General features: G+C 50.2%; 1 protein-coding gene across 1 annotated transcript in view; it reads left to right on the plus strand.

Moving 5' to 3' along the window:
- The window catches only part of sspo (SCO-spondin), a 517250-nt gene that overhangs the window by 184961 nt on the left and 311302 nt on the right, over nucleotides 1-20987 (plus strand). Inside the window, exons 44-47 of the mRNA XM_059646360.1 lie at nucleotides 2549-2618; nucleotides 3908-4028; nucleotides 7980-8193; nucleotides 8937-9078. Coding sequence (XP_059502343.1) covers nucleotides 2549-2618; nucleotides 3908-4028; nucleotides 7980-8193; nucleotides 8937-9078 — 547 coding nt within the window. The remainder of the gene's footprint in view (nucleotides 1-2548; nucleotides 2619-3907; nucleotides 4029-7979; nucleotides 8194-8936; nucleotides 9079-20987) is intronic.

A 20987-nucleotide genomic window follows, 5' to 3' on the forward strand; every position in this document is an offset into this window, starting at 1 on the left:
ACACACGCACACACTGACTCTCACTGGGGTACAGGGTCCTGCACACACACTGACTCTCACTGGGGTACAGGGTCCTGCACACACACTGATTCTCACTGGGATACAGGGTCCCACACACACTGACTCTCACTGGGGTACAGTGTCCCACACACACACTGACCCTCACTGGGGTACAGGGTCCCACACACACACTGACTCTCACTGGGATACAGGGTCCCACACACACACACTGACCCTCACTGGGGGACAGGGTCCTACACACACAAACACTGACTCTCACTGGTGTACAGTCGCACACACACACTGACCCTCACTGGGGTACAGGGTCCCACACACACAAACACTGACTCTCACTGGGATACAGGGTCCTACACACACACACAAACACTGACTCTCACTGGTGTACAGTCGCACACACACACTGACCCTCACTGGGGTACAGGGTCCCACACACACACAGTGACTCTCACTGGGATACAGGGTCCCACAGACACACTGACTCTCACTGGGGTACAGGGTCCCCCACACACTGACCCTCACTGGGATACAGTGTCCCACACACACACTGACTCTCACTGGGATACAGGGTCCCACACACACGCTGACTCTCACTGGGATACAGGGTCCCACACACACACACTGACCCTCACTGGGATACAGGGTCCCACACACACAAACACTGACTCTCACTGGGATACAGGGTCCTACACACACACACAAACACTGACTCTCACTGGTGTACAGTCGCACACACACACTGACCCTCACTGGGGTACAGGGTCCCACACACACAAACACTGACTCTCACTGGGATACAGGGTCCCACAGACACACTGACTCTCACTGGGGTACAGGGTCCCCCACACACTGACCCTCACTGGGATACAGTGTCCCACACATACACTGACTCTCACTGGGATACAGAGTCCCACACACACGCTGACTCTCACTGGGATACAGGGTCCCACACACACACACTGACCCTCACTGGGATACAGGGTCCCACACACACAAACACTGACTCTCACTGGGATACAGGGTCCCACGCACACACACACTGACTCTCACTGGGGTACAGGGTCCCACACACACACTGACTCTCACTGGGGCACAGGGTCCTGCACACACTGACTCTCACTGGGGTACAGGGTCCCACACACACACTGACTCTCACTGGGATACAGGGTCCCACACACACTGACCCTCACTGGGGTACAGGGTCCCACAGACACACTGACTCTCACTGGGGTACAGGGTCCCACACACACACTGACCCTCACTGGGATACAGGGTCCCACAGACACACTGACTCTCACTGGTTTCAGGGTCCCACACACACACTGACCCTCACTGGGATACAGGGTCCCACACACACACTGACTCTCACTGGGATACAGGGTCCCACACACACACACTGACCCTCACTGGGATACAGGGTCCCACACACACAAACACTGACTCTCACTGGGGTACAGGGTCCCACACACACACTGACTCTCACTGGGGTACAGGGTCCCACACACACACACTGACCCTCACTGGGGTACAAGGTCCCACACACACACACACACACACACACTGACTCACTGGGGTACAGGGTCCTGCACACACACTGACTCTCACTGGGGTACAGGGTCCTGCACACACACTGACCCTCACTGGGGTACAGGGTCCTACACACACAAACACTGACTCTCACTGGTGTACAGTCGCACACACAAACTGACCCTCACTGGGGTACAGGGTCCCACACACACAAACACTGACTCTCACTGGGATACAGGGTCCTACACACACAAACACTGACTCTCACTGGTGTACAGTCGCACACACACACTGACCCTCACTGGGGTACAGGGTCCCACACACACACAGTGACTCTCACTGGGATACAGGGTCCCACAGACACACTGACTCTCACTGGGGTACAGGGTCCCCCACACACTGACCCTCACTGGGATACAGGGTCCCACACACACACTGACTCTCACTGGGATACAGGGTCCCACACACATACTGACTCTCACTGGGATACAGGGTCCCACACACACACACACTGACCCTCACTGGGATACAGGGTCCCACACACACAAACACTGACTCTCACTGGGGTACAGGGTCCCACACACACACTGACTCTCACTGGGGTACAGGGTCCCACACACACAAACACTGACTCTCACTGGGATACAGGGTCCCACACACACACACTGACCCTCACTGCGGTACAAGGTCCCACACACACACACACACACTGACTCTCACTGGGGTACAGGGTCCTGCACACACACTGACTCTCACTGGGGTACAGGGTCCTGCACACACACTGACTCTCACTGGGGTACAGGGTCCCACACACACACTGACTCTCACTGGGGTACAGGGTCCTGCACACACACTGACCCTCACTGGGATACAGGGTCCCACCCACACACTGACCCTCACTGGGATACAGGGTCCCACACATTAATTCTCACAGCTTTGGCCTGATGGAATTATGTGTTTGTTGTCTGACCTGGTTTTTGTTGACTATTTTCTCTTTTCCCAGTTGGAATCTTTGACCGAATCTCCTGGATTTTCTGGATTGTCAATTTCTCTCGCTCAACATCATCCAGAAGGTAACCCTCACTAAAACTCATGTGACAGTCCTCTTCCTCTTGCCTACTTTCGTTTCCTCATCCTCTGCCACCCCTTCCCCTCTGGCCCATCCTCATCCTTCTCTCCCTCTTTGCCGTACTCTGCTGCCTGTCCCCTACCCTCTCTCCTCTTACTCTCCCACTCCCTCTTTCCTGAGGAACAAAGGGATGTGGGTGTACAAGTCCATAGATTCCTGAAGGTGTCAGCGCAGGCCAACAGGGTGGTGAAGAAGGCATATGGGATACTTGCCGTCATTATTCGGAGTGTGGAACATCAGAGCAAGGAAGCTTTGTTCTAACTTTCTAAAATATTGGTGAGGCTGCAGCTGGAGTACTGTGTTCAGTTCTGCTCACCGCACTATTGGAGGATGTGATTGCACTGGAGGGGCCGCAGAGGGAGAATCACCAGGATGCTGCCTGGGGTAGAGAATTTCAGTTATAAGGGGAGACTGGACAGCCTGGGTTTGTTTTCCCTGGAACAGTGGACGCTGAGGGGTGATGTGATTGAGGTAGACAGAATTATGAGAGGCATAGCTAGGATAGATGGTGAGAATCTCCTCCCCATGGCAGAAGTATCTAAAACCCAGACAGCATGGGATTAATGTGAGGAGCAAGTGGTTTAGAGGGAATCTGGGAATGTTCTCACCCAGAGGATGGTACGTATATGGAACATGCTGCCTGAAGGGGGTGTTGGAGGCAGGTGCTGTCATGACACTGAACAGAAGCAGTTGGATATGCACCTAAAACACCAGGATGTGGTAAATGGGATTTGTGTAGCTTGGTATTTAATGGTTGGCATAGACGTGGTGGGCTGAAGGACCTGTTTCTATGCTGTATGACTCTATGAAACTCCCTATCTCCTCCCGCTCCTATCCCCTACCCCCCACTCACTCCCCCCTACCCCCTCCTACTCCCTTTCCACCCCTTGCCTGCTCCGCATCACCCCTCCCTTACTCTCCCCTCCCCCACCCACTCCCCTTCCCCCTCCCCTATCCCTCTCCCTCTCCTCCTCCCTCTCCCCCTGCCTTCCCCCATTCCCCACTCCCCACCTTTCCCTCCCCCTCCCTGCCCACTCCCCCGCCTCTGCTCTACCGCTCCCTCTCCCACTCCTCTCTCCCCTCTTCCTCTTCCCTCTCCCTCACTTGCTCTTCCCTCTCCCCCTCCCTCTCCTCCCCCTCTCCCTTTCCCTCCCCCTCCCCCTCTCCCCACCAAACCACCCCCACCCTGTTGCCTGGGCCTCTCTACTCTCATTGTCTCTGCTCTCCCCCTAGGCCCATGCAGCCTGCCACTGGGGTTGGAGGACGGCAGGATTCAGTACCAGCAACTGAGTGCTTCATCCCAGCGAGAGAGTAACCCCCCCGACGCTGGGCGGTTAAACATCATCCCCAACATGTGAGTTTGACCCAGTGACCCCCTGTGCCTCAGCATTAACTACTCTACCCCACCCTCCAAGAGGATGAGGTACCTCAGTGTTAAGTGGGACAGCTCCCAGAGGGTAAAGAATGGCAGGAGCTGCCCCTGAACCTTGTACAGCAGAGAATTTGTAAGCGCTGCGTGGGGTGGGAGAGAATCCACCCCCTAAAGATCCCCGTAAACGGCAAGGTGGACAATGTAAGTATTGACATTTGGTGGCACAGAACCCGAGCATTGCTGAGTGAAGACACAGTCAGTCAAAAAGTTTCATCTTACATTCATCATCAGGATATTTTGCAGGAATGGTTGGTTTGCAAGTGGAATCCAAACGGCACAAGTATTACATTGGCAGTACAGCTGTTAATGATGACTGGCAGTTAACTACCAAGCTTCATTTAAATTTTAAAGCAGCCATCAGACCATCAGATACAGGAGCAGAATTAGGCCATTTGGCACATCAGGAATGCTCCAGCATTCGATCATGACTGACACATTACTCAGCCCCATTTTCCTGTCTTCTCCCCATGACCATTGATGCTCTTACTAATCAATAACCTATCTATCTCAGTCTTAAATGCACTCAGTGATCTGAACTCTACAGCTCTCAGTGGTAAGGTGTTCCACAGTCTTACCACCCTCAATAGATTCCTCCTCATCTCACGCTGAGGCTGCCTTTCCAGCTCCTTGTCTCTCCTATGCATGGAAACATCTTCTTCACATCCAGTCTGTCCAGGCCTCTCAGTATTCTGTAAATTTTAATGAGAACACCCCAACATCCTTCTAAACTCCATCAAATACATACCCAGAGTCCTCAACTACTCCTCAAGTGACAAGCCCTTCATCCTCAGGATCATTCTTGTAAATCTCCTCTGGACTCTCGCCAACCCCAGGACACTGTTCCTTAGCTATGGTGCCCAACATTGCTCATGATATTCCAACTGTCTGACCAGAGCCTTATACAGCCTCAGCAGTACATCTCTGTTGTTATATTCTAGACTTCTTGAAATGAATGATTACATTTACCTTCTTAACTGCAACTAAACCTGTATGTTAACTGTAAGAGAATCCTGAACTAGGACTCCCAAGTCCCTTTGTGCTTCAGATCTCCAAAGCCTTTCCTCATTTAGAAAATAGTCTGTGCCTCTCTTCTTCCTCTCAAAGTGCAAAATTGATCACTTTGCTACATTGTATTCTATCTGCCACTTCTTTGTCCATTCCCCCAGCCTGTCCAAGTCCTTCCGCAGCCTTCCTGCTTCCTCAACACTACTCTGTCCCTGGGCCTAGCCTTGTGCCATCCGCAAACTGAGTAGCAATCAGTTTCTGTTCCATCATGAGACATTGGTGTCACGTTACTGCTCGGCCACTGCCTCCCCTATGACTCAACCACCCTTCCTGGAGCATCTCACAACTTCCAGTTTCAAATAACTCTTTCAGGGTTTTAACCAATCACGCCGGGAATTGAAGAGTTACTAAATGGGTTAGGTTGAGGTAAACTCTTCCTTAACTGACCTAAACTATTTCCCTTTCTCACAAACAATAGTTTCACACATATACCTTCAGCCTATACTCCTGCAAACTGCCCCAAACTGAACTTTAGAAGTTGTTTTCCATGTTATAATTTTTCCCTGTGCTCCAAGAAATATCCAGAATCTTCTACCTTTAAAGTTTAAGAACATAACCAGGAGCAGGAGGAGGCCATTCAGTGCCTTGAGTTCACGCTTCTATTTGATATAATTATGGCTGATCCTGCCCACTCTCCATAACCTTCAAATCATTACTGATTAAAAAAAACCTGTCTATCCATTCCTTAAAGTGACCCAATGTCCCAGCATCCAGCACACTCCGGGGGAGTGAATTCTGCAGACTCACCGCCCTTTGAGAGAAGTAATTCCTCCCCATCTTTGATTTAAATCTGCTTGGCCCTATCCTAAAACCATGGCCTCTCATTCTAGATCATTTCCTTTACAATCTTATATGTCTCCATTAGATATCCATGTGAGGTCTCACTAATGCCTTGTACAGTTTCAGCAACACTTTACCTACTTTTATATTCTATTCTTTTAGCAATAAATACCAGAATTCTATCTGCCTTCCTGATTACCTGCTGTACCTACAAACGAGTTTTCTGCGACACTCAAATGCCTTTGCATAGAAACACCCCGAAGTTTCTCTCTATTAGCATGCTGTGATCATTCTTCCCTGGAGAATCTTTTACTCGAAAATCATTAATTAATTCCACGTCATTACACAATGTCAAATCCACTGTGCTATTTACTTTGTTCATTGATAAACTGTCCAAAATGTGAATCTTCCCTGAGTGGATTCCAGGAAGTCTCCCTATCTCTCTCTTTCTTTCTCTCTCTCTCGCTGTCACTGTGTTTCAAACGAAGTCACCATGACTATGGATAATAAAATGTGAGGCTGGATGAACATCGCAGGCCCAGCGGCATCTCAGGAGCACAAAAGCTGACGTTTCGGGCCTAGACCCTTCATCAGAAAGGGGGATGGGGTGAGGGTTCTGGAATAAATAGGGAGAGAGGGGGAGGCGGACCGAAGATGGAGAGAAAAGAAGATAGGTGGAGAGGAGAGAATAGGTGGGGAGGTAGGGAAGGGATAGGTCTGTCCAGGGAAGACGGACAGGTCAAAGAGGTGGGATGAGGTTAGTAGATGGGAGATGGAGGTGCGGCTTGGGGTGGGAGGAAGGGATGGGTGAGAGGAAGAACAGGTTAGGGAGGCAGAGACAGGCTGGACTGGTTTTGGGATGCAGTGGGTGGAGGGGAAGAGCTGGGCTGGTTGTGTGGTGCAGTGGGGGGAGGGGACGAACTGGGCTGGTTTTGGGATGCGGTGGGGGAAGGGGAGATTTTGAAGCTGGTGAAGTCCATATTGATACCATTGGGCTGCAGGGTTCCCAAGCGGAATATGAGTTGCTGTTCCTGCAACCTTCGGGTGGCAACATTGTGGCACTGCAGGAGGCCCATGATGGACATGTCATCTAAAGAATGGGAGGGGGAGTGGAAATGGTTTGCGACTGGGAGGTGCAGTTGTTTATTGTGAACCAAGCGGAGGCTTGGGGACCACTTTGCAGAACACCTCCGCTCGGTTCGCAATAAACAACTGCACCTCCCAGTCGCAAACCATTTCAACTCCCTCTCCCATTCCTCAGACAACATGTCCATCATGGGCCTCCTGCAGTGCCACAATGATGCCACCTGAAGGTTGCAGGAACAGCAACTCATATTCTGCTTGGGAACCCTGCAGCCCAATGTGTTATCAATGTGGACTTGACCAGCTTCAAAATCTCCCCTTCCCCCACCGCATCCTAAAACCAGCCCAGTTCGTCCCCTCCCCCCACTGCACCACACATCCAGCCCAGCTCTTCCCCTCCACCCACTGCATCCCAAAACCAGTCCAGCCTGTCTCTGCCTCCCTAACCGGTTCTTCCTCTCACCCATCCCTTCCTCCCACCCCAAGCCGCACCTCCATCTCCTATCTACTAACCTCATCCCACCTCCTTGACCTGTCCGTCTTCCCTGGACTGACCTATCCCCTCCCCACCTATACTCTCTCCACCTATCTTCTTTTCTCTCCATCTTTGGTCCGCCTCCCCCTCTCTCCCTATTTATTCCAGCTCCCTCGCCCCATCCCCCTCTCTGATGAAGGGTCTAGGCCCGAAACGTCAGCTTTTGTGCTCCTGAGATGCTGCTTGGCCTGCTGTGTTCATCCAGCCTGACATTTTACTATCTTGGATTCTCCAGCATCTGCAGTTCCCATTATCACCATGACTGTAGTATTACTTCACAAGTTAATCATTAAACCCCCTTCAGTCACACAGAAAATCCATATGTCACTCATTCAGACTTCAGAAATCCAAACTATGTTAAAATGCATATAAACCACACATCTCACAAAACACAATGCTTCTTTCATCAGATTAAACCTGGAGCCTGGCTGGAGTCCCATGGAAAACGATCAACATCCCTATTTCCAGGTGGATTTTCTGTTTCCCACCTTCATATCTGGAGTTATTACTCAGGGTGGAACTCGATCTGGGGGCTTTATCACCAGCTACCGGCTAATGTACAGCTACGATGGGATTCGTTTTGTAAACTACACTGACACCATGGATTGGACACAGCATGCCAAGGTAGGGGGTATTACTGAGCAGGCGAACTGTGGTGGTGGTACTGGGTGGTGTTAGGGGTCTGATGTTTTCAGGTGGGATTGAACACAAATCACTTGTAGTGGGCCTTGGTGAGTGAGAGTGATTGGCTTGTTGTGAGGGCTTGGGGGTGTCAGAGGCTGTTGTTGGGTACATGACTGGGTACGAGGATCTAGCAGATGTTGGGGGACACATGCTAGCTGCACAATACCAAGGTGGGGGTGGGTTTACGAGATCTCTCCACTGCCCACCTCCAGTTGGAGAGGGTCACTCCACTTGGTTAATGAATGAAATAGGAACTGCACTTCACATCCTCTTGGTGTCCCAAAACACAATCAGCCAATCAGGTACATTTAGAAATTTGGAAGTCAATCTGTGCATGGTGGGTTCCTCCCCACAGTCATGTGACAATTTATTGGTTCATAGGATGTGGGCATCAACGATAGGCCAGCTTTTATTATCCATCATCAGGCCTGGAGTCACATTGGTCACGTCAGGAGAGGCTGGTAAGGGCTGATGGGTTTTTGTGTCTATTAATGATGTCACTATGGTCACCTATTGCTACGTTGAGCTGAATTGGAATGTCTCTGACTGTCCTGGCAGGATTTGAACCTTTAGAACTTTAGCCCTGTCACATTCCTACTTTGTCGATGGACACGTTGCACAGTGTGCTGAATTTATGAACGTTTCTGATGTGTTTGTTACATTAACTTTATTCTCTAATTTAGATCTTCCCAGCAAACACAGACACCAACAGCCCAGTCAGACAGGACCTCAAACATCTCATCTTTGCTCGTTTCTTGAGGATTGTCCCGGTTGAACATCACAATGGGATTTACCTGCGCACTGAGATCCTGGGCTGTCCATGGAGTGAGTTACATCTTCTCCCACATCCCGTCAATTCTTTCACTTGAATTTACCGAGGAGGGGAATGCTGCCCAGGCCGCGGTGACAAAGTAGGAACACTGGTCACAGGGACAGTTCCAAATTGATGATGAGGAGAAGGGATTGAATAAACTGTTGGGATTTAAGTTGTGACAAGGAACTAGCACCAGATGAGCAGCATGCAGCAATTCTGAAGGAAGTGAGGGTAGGAATTATGGGAGCACTGGCCACAATCTTTCAACATTCCCTGGACTCAGAGGAGCTGCTAGAGGATTGGAGAATTGTAAACATTACAGCCTTGTTCTATGTTGCCAGCAATTATAGACCTGTCAGTTTACCTTCAGCGGTGAGGAAATTGCAAAAAATAATTATTGAGAATGGAATCAGCCATCACATGGAAAAAGTGAGTTGATTAGGAATAGATTTCTAAAGGGGAAATTGAGTTTAGCTAACTTTCTGGGGGATGTTTATAAGCACAAAAGGGAAGCCATGGATGCAGTTCAATGCAGAGGAGTGTGAGCTGATGCATTTTGGCTGGAAGAACATCGACAAACGCTAAAATATGGGTGACAATTCTAAAGGGGGTGCAGGGGGACAGAGCAGTGAATAAGCACACAGTGCCTGCAGCTTCATTAATAGGGGCATCAAATACAAAGAACAAAGAAGAAAGAGAATAAAAAAAATTACAGCACAGGAACAGGCCCTTCGGCCCTCCAAGCCTGCACCGATCGAGATCCTCTATCTAAACCTGTTGCCTATTTTCCAAAGATCTGTATCCTTCTGCTCCCTGCCCATCCATGTACCTGTCCAGATACATCTCAAAAAACCCTATCGTGTCTGCGTCTACCGCCTCCGCTGGCAACGTGTTCCAGGCACCCACCACCCTCTATGTAAAGAACTTTCCACGCATTTCTCCCATAAACTTTCCTCCTCTCACTTTGAACTCATGACCCCTAGTAATTGAGTCCCCCACTCTGGGAAAAAGCTTCTTGCTATCCACCCTGTCTATACCCCTCATGATTTTGTAGACCTCAATCAGGTCCCCCCTCAATCTCCTTCTTTCTAATGAAAATAATCCTAATCTACTCAACCTCTCTTTATAGCTAGCTCCCTCCATACCAGGCAACATCCTGGTGAACCTCCTCTGCACCCTCTCCAAAGCATCCACATCCTTTTGGTAATGTGGCGACCAGAACTGTACACAGTACTCTAAATGTGGCTGAACCAAAGTCCTATACAACTGCAACATGACCTGCCAACTCTTGTACTCAATACCCCGTCCAATGAAGGAAAGCGTGCTGTTTGCCTTCTTGACCACTCTATCCACCTGCATTGCCACCTTCAGTGTACAGTGGACCTGAACACCCAGGCCACTGGTTAGACCTCAGCTGGAATATTGTGTACATTTGTAGGACACATTATAGGAAAGGTGTGAATGTACTGGAGATAGTGCAGAAGTGATTTATAGGGGTGGTTCCACGAATGAGAAACTTCAGCGATGAGGAGAGATTGAAGCAGTTGGGAGTGTTCTTTCTGGGAGAGAAGACGGCTGAGAGGAGATCTGATAGAGGTTTTCAAAATCAAGAGAGAGCTGGATAGACTAGACAGGGAGAAGCCAATCCCAACGGTAAAAGGAACAAGAACGAGAGGGGATAGATTTGAAGTGATGTACAGATGAAGTGAGAGTGATGTGAGAAAGTGAATAGTTAGGGTCTGGAATACACGGCCTGGAAATTTGGTGGTGGCAGGTTTGATTCACGCATCAAGAGATGCATTGGTTAGTTATTTTGGATAGAAGTAGTGTGCAAGGACATGGGGAAAAGGCAGGACATTGGCCTGAGAGAATAGATCCAGTGCAGTTACAATGGACTAAGTAGTTTCCTTCCATGCTGAGTAATTCTGTGATCTCCTTGATCAAATTGTTGATGTAGATTGTGAATATCTGGGGCTGAAGAACATCCAAACTAGGAGTAGGAGGAGGCAACTCAACCCTTTGACATTGTTCTGTCATTTGGCAAAGCACGGCTGATCTTATCTTGACCTCAACTGTACTTTCCTGCCCGCTCTCACCCCTTACTAACTAAAAACTTGTGTACCTCTTCATCCTCCCCATTACCTGCTGTATCTGCAAAGCCCTGATTGCTGTGGTCCCCCACTTGTAGCTGGCTGCATCTCTGAAATTGACCGTTTTATTCCTGCTGAGTGTTCCTGACTGTGAAATAAGCCTCAGTCCGTGACAATATGTTACCACCAATCCCACAAGCTTTACATTTGCCCATTCACCTCTTATTTGTGTTTTTTTAATCAAAGCATTTTGGAAAACCCACATACATTACATCTGTTGATTCTCCCTCATCTACATGATGAATTATATCCTCAAAAAGCTCCAATAGATTTATCAAAAATGGTCTGCATTTCATGAATTCATGTTGATTTTGTATCATTCTGTTGGTATTTTCTAAATGTGTTGTTATCACATCCTTTATAACTGAACTCCTGCATTTTCCCCATGTTATGCGAAAACAATGCAGGTTCCATTCCTGGACCAGCTGAGGTTACTATAAATATCCTGTTTACTTGACCGACGCCATTTGTATCTCTGTAATGAAACAGTAACCTGATGGTCTGGTAAGAAGGGAAAGAAAACAGAGCCTTGACAGTCACCTCAGTGGTGCCTATGATGTGCCTCTGCATCACAAATCAGCCATCCAGCCAACCAAACCAAACCCAACCCCACCTGTTCCCTATTGTCGATTCTCCCATTTCAAACATTGGTCTTCACTTATCTTCTCCTCTTAAATACCAATTGAAGCATTTGAATCCCATTTTTTTGTTCCTTCTGTCATCCTTTTCTTTTTTTTCCCTTTTATTCTCTTGTCCAGGCTTCTTTCTTCACTGAATTCTGAACTGCTCCCAATCCTCAGGCTTGTTACTGATTCTAGAAACTTTACTTATGATTCCTCATTGAATCCTGAATTGATTTTGATAGCCACGGTTAGACAACTAAGGAACACATAGTTGCTGTGTTTCTTCCTTTAAAAATAGCATTGATTATCTGCTGTCCTGGCGTTTAATGAACTTAGAACATAGAACATAGAACATAGAACAGTATAGCACAGAACAGGCCCTTCAGCCCACAATGTTGTGCCGACCATTGATCCTCATGCATGCACCCTCAAATTTCTGCGACCACATGCATGTCCAGCAGTCTCTTAAATGACCCCAATGACCTTGCTTCCACAACTGCTGCTGGCAACGCATTCCATGCTCTCACAACTCTCTGCGTAAAGAACCCGCCTCTGACATCCCCTCTATACTTTCCTCCAACCAGCTTAAAATTATGACCCCTCGTGCTAGCCATTTCTGCCCTGGGAAATAGTCTCTGGCTATCAACTCTATCTATGCCTCTCATTATCTTGTATACCTCAATTAGGTCCCCTCTCCTCCTCCTTTTCTCCAATGAAAAGAGACCGAGCTCAGTCAACCTCTCTTCATAAGATAAGCCCTCCAGTCCAGGCAGCATCCTGGTAAACCTCCTCTGAACCCTCTCCAAAGCATCCACATCTTTCCTATAATAGGGCGCCCAGAACTGGACTCAGTATTCCAAGTGCGGTCTAACCAAAGTTTTATAGAGCTGCAACAAGATCTCACGACTCTTAAACTCAATCCCCCTGTTAATGAAAGCCAAAACACCATATGCTTTCTTAACAACCCTGTCCACTTGGGTGGCCATTTTAAGGGATCTATGTATCTGCACATCAAGATCCCTCTGTTCCTCCACACTGCCAAGAATCCTATCCTTAATCCTGTACTCAGCTTTCAAATTCGACCTTCCAAAATGCATCACCTCGCATTTATCCAGGTTGAACTCCATCTGCCACCTCTCAGCCCATCTCTGCATCCTGTCAATGTCCTGCTGCAGCCTACAACAGCCCTCTATACTGTGAACGACACCTCCAACCTTTGTGTCGTCTGCAAACTTGCTGACCCATCCTTCAATCCCCTCATCCAAGTCATTAATAAAAATTACAAACAGTAGAAGCCCAAGGACAGAGCCCTGTGGAACCCCATGCACCACTGACTTCCAGGCAGAATATTTTCCTTCTACTACCACTCGCTGTCTTCTGTTGGCCAGCCAATTCTGTATCCAGACAGCTAAGTTCCCCTGTATCCCATTCCTCCTGACCTTCTGAATGAGCCGACCATGGGGAACCTTATCAAATGCCTTACAAGGCTAGCACAGCCAATGTATCCATCATATGTTCATAATTCATTTTATCTGGATTTAGGGCCATAGTTTCACATTGGGCGACAGCACTTTCTATCTTAATTAAAAATTCCATCATGTTAACATGTTATGATCACTCTTTCCTAATGAACTCAGCACATGTTTAATTAACTCATTATATTGTGCAAAGCCAAGTCGGCACTGTTCTCTTCCCGTGTCGGTTTCTCAATGTATTGGTCTAAAAGCACATATTATACACATTACAGGAATTCACCCACCATTATTTTACTGCGAGATAATCAAATGTGAGGCTGGATGAACACAGCAGGCCAAGCAGCATCTCAGGAGCACAAAAGCTGACGTTTCGGGCCTAGACCCTTCATCAGAGAGGGGGATGGGGAGAGGGAGCTGGAATAAATAGGGAGAGAGGGGGAGGTGGACCGAAGATGGAGAGTAAAGAAGATAGGTGGAGAGAGTATAGGTGGGGAGGTAGGGAGGGGATAGGTCAGTCCAGGGAAGATGGACAGGTCAAGGAGGTGGGATGAGGTTAGTAGGTAGCTGGGGGTGCGGCTTGGTGTGGGAGGAAGGGATGGGTGAGAGGAAGAACCGGTTAGGGAAGCAGAGACAGGTTGGACTGGTTTTGGGATGCAGTGGGTGGGGGGGAAGAGCTGGGCTGGTTGTGTGGTGCAGTGGGGGGAGGGGACGAACTAGGCTGGTTGAGGGATGCAGTAGGGGAAGGGGAGATTTTGAAACTGGTGAAGTCCACATTGATACCATATGGCTGCAGGGTTCCCAGGCGGAATATGAGTTGCTGTTCCTGCAACCTTCGGGTGGCATCATTGTGGCACTGCAGGAGGCCCATGATGGACATGTCATCTAAAGAATGGGAGGGGGAGTGGAAATGGTTTGCGACTGGGAGGTGCAGTTGTTTGTTGCGAACTGAGCGGAGGTGTTCTGCAAAGCGGTCCCCAAGCCTCCACTTGGTTTCCCCAATGTAGAGGAAGCCGCACCGGGTACAATGGATGCAGTATGCCACATTGGCAGATGTGCAGGTGAACCTCTGCTTAATGTGGAATGTCATCTTGGGGCCTGGGATAGGGGTGAGGGAGGAGGTGTGGGGACAAGTGTAGCATTTCCTGCGGTTGCAGGGGAAGGTGGCAGGTGTGGTGGGGTTGGAGGGCAGTGTGGAGCGAACAAGGGAGTCACGGAGAGAGTGGTCTCTCCGGAAAGCAGACAGGGGTGGGGATGGAAAAATGTCTCGGGTGGTGGGGTCGGATTGTAAATGGCGGAAGTGTCCGAGGATGATGCGTTGTATCCGGAGGTTGGTAGGGTGGTGTGTGAGAACGAGGGGGATCCTCTTGGGGCGGTTGTGGCGGGGGCGGGGTGTGAGGGATGTGTTGCGGGAAATACGGGAGACGCGGTCAAGGGCGTTCTCGATCACTGTGGGGGGGAAAGTTGCGGTCCTTAAAGAACTTGGACATCTGGGATGTGCGGGAGTGGAATGTCTTATCGTGGGAGCAGATGCGGCGGAGGCGGAGGAATTGGGAATAGGGGATGGAATTTTTGCAGGAGGGTGGGTGGGAGGAGGTGTATTCTAGGTAGCTGTGGGAGTCGGTGGGCTTGAAATGGACATCAGTTACAAGCTGGTTGCCTGAGATGGAGACTGAGAGGTCCAGGAAGGTGAGGGATGTGCTGGAGATGGCCCAGGTGAACTGAAGGTTGGGGTGGAAGGTGTTGGTGAAGTGGATGAACTGTTCGAGCTCCTCTGGGGAGCAAGAGGCGGCGCCGATACAGTCATCAATGTACCGGAGGAAGAGGTGGGGTTTGGGGCCTGTGTAGGTGCGGAAGAGGGACTGTTCCACATAACCTACAAAGAGGCAGGCATAGCTTGGGCCCATGCGGGTGCCCATGGCCACCCCCTTAGTCTGTAGGAAGTGGGAGGAGTCAAAAGAGAAGTTGTTGAGTGTGAGGACGAGTTCAGGTAGGCACCCGCATGGGCCCCAGCTATGCCTGCCTCTTTGTAGGTTATGTGGAACAGTCCCTCTTCCGCACCTACACAGGCCCCAAACCCCACCTCTTCCTCCGGTACATTGATGACTGTATCGGCGCCGCCTCTTGCTCCCCAGAGGAGCTCGAACAGTTCATCCACTTCACCAACACCTTCCACCCCAACCTTCAGTTCACCTGGGCCATCTCCAGCACATCCCTCACCTTCCTGGACCTCTCAGTCTCCATCTCAGGCAACCAGCTTGTAACTGATGTCCATTTCAAGCCCACCGACTCCCACAGCTACCTAGAATACACCTCCTCCCACCCACCCTCCTGCAAAAATTCCATCCCCTATTCCCAATTCCTCCGCCTCCGCCGCATCTGCTCCCACGATAAGACATTCCACTCCCGCACATCCCAGATGTCCAAGTTCTTTAAGGACCGCAACTTTCCCCCCCACAGTGATCGAGAACACCCTTGACCGCGTCTCCCGTATTTCCCGCAACACATCCCTCACACCCCGCCCCCGCCACAACCGCCCCAAGAGGATCCCCCTCGTTCTCACACACCACCCTACCAACCTCCGGATACAACGCATCATCCTCCGACACTTCCGCCATTTACAATCCGACCCCACCACCCGAGACATTTTTCCATCCCCTCCCCTGTCTGCTTTCCGGAGAGACCACCCTCTCCGTGACTCCCTTGTTCGCTCCACACTGCCCTCCAACCCCACCACACCCGGCACCTTCCCCTGCAACCGCAGGAAATGCTACACTTGTCCCCACACCTCCTCCCTCACCCCTATCGCAGGCCCCAAGATGACATTCCACATTAAGCAGAGGTTCACCTGCACATCTGCCAATGTGGTATACTGCATCCATTGTACCCGGTGCGGCTTCCTCTACATTGGGGAAACCAAGCGGAGGCTTGGGGACCGCTTTGCAGAACACCTCCGCTCAGTTCGCAACAAACAACTGCACCTCCCAGTCGCAAACCATTTCCACTCCCCCTCCCATTCTTTAGATGACATGTCCATCATGGGCCTCCTGCAGTGCCACAATGATGCCACCCGAAGGTTGCAGGAACAGCAACTCATATTCCGCCTGGGAACCCTGCAGCCATATGGTATCAATGTGGACTTCACCAGTTTCAAAATCTCCCCTTCCCCTACTGCATCCCTCAACCAGCCTAGTTCGTCCCCTCCCCCCACTGCACCACACAACCAGCCCAGCTCTTCCCCCCCACCCACTGCATCCCAAAACCAGTCCAACCTGTCTCTGCCTCCCTAACCGGTTCTTCCTCTCACCCATCCCTTCCTCCCACACCAAGCCGCACCCCCAGCTACCTACTAACCTCATCCCACCTCCTTGACCTGTCCGTCTTCCCTGGACTGACCTATCCCCTCCCTACCTCCCCACCTATACTCTCTCCACCTATCTTCTTTACTCTCCATCTTCGGTCCACCTCCCCCTCTCTCCCTATTTATTCCAGCTCCCTCTCCCCATCCCCCTCTCTGATGAAGGGTCTAGGCCCGAAACGTCAGCTTTTGTGCTCCTGAGATGCTGCTTGGCCTGCTGTGTTCATCCAGCCTCACATTTGATTATCTTGGAATTCTCCAGCAACTGCAGTTCCCATTATCTCTGATATTATTTTACTGCTGATGCTTTCCATGGTCTATATGTAGCTTAAAAGCAATGACTGGTATCGGTTCTTATCAGGCAAAAAAAAACCCTCAGCTGATAGGAGTCATATCTGGCAAATGGGAAGATGTTGAATCCTCCATAATCAACATCCTGGGGGGGCCATCGTTGACCAGAAACTCAACTGGACTCACCACATAAACATAGTGGCTACAAGAGTAGGCCTGGGGATAGGAATACTGAGGCAAATAACTCACCTCCTGACTCCTCAAAGCCTGTCCACCATCTACAAGACACAAGTCAGGAATGTGATGGAATACCCCCCACTTAGAACATAGAACAGTACAGCACAGTACAGGCCCTTCAGCCCACGATGTTGTGCTGAACTTTTACCCTAAACCTAAGGCCTATGTAACTTCCACCCCTACCTTATACTATCATCCATATGCCTATCTAATAGCTGCTTAAATGCCCCTAATCAGGCCGACTCCACGACCCTCTCCGGCAATGCATTCCACGCCCCACCTCTGTCTGAGTAAAGTACCTGCCTCTGACGTCTCCCCTATATCTACCCTCCTTCCTGGATGGGTGCAGCTCCAACAAAACTCAAGAAGCTTGACACCATCCAGGACAAAGCAGCCGCTTGATTGGCTCCACATCCACAAACATTCACTACAAGTAACTCACCTCCTGACTTCCCAAAGCCTGTCCCACCATCTCCAAGGCACAAGTCAGGAGTGTGATGGAATACTCCCCACTTTCCCTGGATGGGTGCAGCCCCAACAACACTCAAGAAGCTCAACACCATCCAGGACAAAGCAGCCGCTTGATTGGCTCCACATCCACAAACATCCCACTCACTCCACCCACCGACGCTCAGTAACAGCAGTGTGTACCATCTGATTTTGATTTGATTTATTATTGTCACATGTACCGAGATACTGTGAAAAGCATTGTTTTGTGTGCTATTCAGGCAAATAATACCTTCGATAAGAACATCAGGGTAATAGAATAGAATGTAGGTAGGAGAAGAGGGTGGGCCGTGAGGTGGGAAGAGGGGATAGGTGGGAGGAAGGACACGTTAGGGAGACGGGGACAATAATACCATACATAAGAACATCAGGGTAAAAGAACAGAATGCAGAATATAATGTTGAGGCTGCAAAGTAAGTGCAGAGAAAGATCAACTCTGATATGAGTCTGATAACAACAGGAAGAAGCTGTTCTTGAAACTGTTGATACATGTTTTCAAACTTCTGCATCTTCTGCCTGATTGAAGAGGTTGGAAGAGAATGTAACTGGATTGGGAGAGGTCTTTGATGTTGGCTGCTTTCCCAATTCAGCAGGAAGCTTAGATGGAGCTAAATGAAGGAAGGCTGGTTTGCATCATGGACTGGACTGTGTTCACTACACTCTGTAGTTTCTTGCAGTCTTCGGCAGAACAGTTGCTGTACCAAGCTGTGATACATCTAAATAGGATACTTTCTATGGTGCATCGATTGGGAAGACTTTTTGTCGATATGCTGAATTTCCTTAGCCACCTGAGGAAGAAGAGGCATTCTTGTGCTTTCTTGGCAATAGAGTCAATATGGACGGACCAGGACAGATTGATAGTGATATTCACTCCCAGGAACTTGAAGCTCTCATCAGCTCCACCCCAGCACCATCAAGACAGACAGGGATATGCCCCCCACTCCACTTTCTGAATTCGATGATCAGCTCCTTCATTTTGCCCACATTGAGGGAGAGACTGTTGCGCTTACACCATGTCCCGAAGCTGTTTATCTCCTTCCTGTACTCGTCTCATCATTATTTGAGATGCGACACTCTATGAATTTGAAAATGGAGTTTGAGCTGAATTTAGCCGCGCAATCCTGAGTGTATAAGGAGTATGGTAAGGAGCTGACTCAGCAGCGTTGTGGGGCACTGGCCTTGAGGATGATTGTGCAGGAGATTCTGTTGTCTATCCTTAGTGATTGTGGCCTGTGGGTCAGGGAGTCAAGGATCCAGTTGCAGAGCCCTACTCTCAAAGTTTGGAGATTAGTTTGGTTAGAATTATGGGATTGAAGGCAGAGCTAAAGGCAATAATTAAGAACCTGACAGAGGCGTCCTTGTTGGCCAGATGTCCCACAAGGATGAGTGTAGGGCCAGGGAGATGGCATCTGCTGTGGACCTGTTGTGACTATCGGTGAATAGTCATGGATCAGGGTATTCTAGGAGGCTGGAGCTGATGTGGGCCATGACTAACCACTTGAAGAATTTGATAATGATGGATGTCAGAGTCGCTGGGCAGTGGTCATTAAGGCATGCTGCCTGGTATTTCTTCCCTGGGCTGATGGTGGTCTTCTTTAAGCAGTTTGGAAGCTCACACCAAAATAAGGAAAGATGAACGATGTTGGTGACTATTCCCATCAGCTGGTCCGTACAGGATCTGAGTGCACTCCGGGGACTCCATCCAGGCCTGTCACTTTTCTTCAGTTCACCCTGGAGAAGGTCAACCTGATATCTGCAGTGATAGCTGTGGATACAGGAGCACCCAAGAGTGATGGGACAGGTGACATCATTTCCCTGACCCTTCTGTTTGAAATGAGCACAGAATGCCTGGAGCTCATCAGGGAGGGCAGCAATGTGACCAGTGATTCCCCTTGACATTGCTTTGTAGCCTGTTATGTTGTGTAAGCCTTGCCACAGTTGAAGTGTGTTTGTGTGGTTAGTCTGGGACTTTGGTTCAGTCTGGTACCATCTCGTGGTGCCTCTGATAGCTTCATGAAGGTGGTACTTGAGAGCCAGGTTATCGGTGGCAGGCGAGAGTGCTGGGCTATCGGTGGTAGGTGAGAGAGCAGAGCTATCGGGGGTAGGTGAGAGTGCCCGGTTATCGGTGGTAGGTGAGAGTGCCGGGTTATCGGGGGTAGGTGAGTGTGCCGGGCTATCGGGAGTCGGTGAGAGTGCCGGGTTATCGGTGGTGGGTGAGAGTGTCGGGTAATTGGGGGGAGGTGAGTGCCGGACTATCGGTGGTAGGTGAGAGTGCACGGTTATCGGGGGGAGGTGAGAGTGCCCAGTTGTCGGGGTTAGGTGAGAGTGCCCGTTTGTTGGGGTTAGGTGAGAGTGCCTGGTTGTCGGGGGTTGGTGAGAGTGCCGGGCTATCGGTGGTAGGTAAGACAGCCCGACTATCTGTGGTAGGTGAGACAGCCGGGCTATCGGAGGTAGGTGAGACAGCCGGCTTATCGATGTAAGTGAGAGAGCCGAGCTATCGGTGGCAGGTGAGAGAGTCGGGCTGTCGGTGGTAGGTGAGAGAGCCGGGTTATCGGGGGTAGGTGCGAGTGCCCGGTTATAGGGGTTAGGTGAGAGTGCCCGGTTGTCGGGGCTAGGTGAGAGTACCCGGTTGTCGGGGCTAGGTGAGAGTGTCCAGTTGTCGGGGTTAGGTGAGAGTGCCCAGTTGTCGGGCGTAGGTGAGAGTGCCGGGTTATCGGTGGTAGGTAAGACAGCCGGACTATCGGTGGTAGGTGAGACAGCTGGGCTATCGGGGGTAGGTGAGACAGCTGGGCTATCGGGGGAAGGTGAGAGTGCCGGGCTATTGGGGGTAGGTGAAAGTGCTGGGCTATTGCTGGTAGGTGAGAGAGCCGGGCTATCGGGGGTAGGTGAGAGTGCCCGGTTATCGGAGGGAGGTGAGAGAGCCGGGCTATCGGGGTTAGGTGAGAGTGCCCGTTTATCGGAGGGAGGTGAGAGTGCCGGACTATCGGTGGTAGGTGAGAGAGCCACGCTGTCGGGGGTAGGTGAGAGAGCCGGGCTATCGGTGGTAGGTGAGAGTGACCAGTTATCGTGGGTAGGTGAGATTGCCCGTTTATCGGGGTTAGGTGAGAGTGACCGGTTATCGGGGGTAGGTGAGAGTGCCAGTTTATTGGGGGTAGGTGAGAGTGCCCGGATTTCGGGTGGACGTGAGAGTGCCACGTTATCGGGGGGAGGTGAGAGTGCCCGGTTTATCAGGGGTAGGTGAGAGTGCCGGGTTATCGGGGGTAGGTGAGAGTGCCTTGTTAT

Source organism: Stegostoma tigrinum, chromosome 5 (genome assembly GCF_030684315.1).
Source record: "Stegostoma tigrinum isolate sSteTig4 chromosome 5, sSteTig4.hap1, whole genome shotgun sequence".
Taxonomy (NCBI): domain Eukaryota; kingdom Metazoa; phylum Chordata; class Chondrichthyes; order Orectolobiformes; family Stegostomatidae; genus Stegostoma; species Stegostoma tigrinum.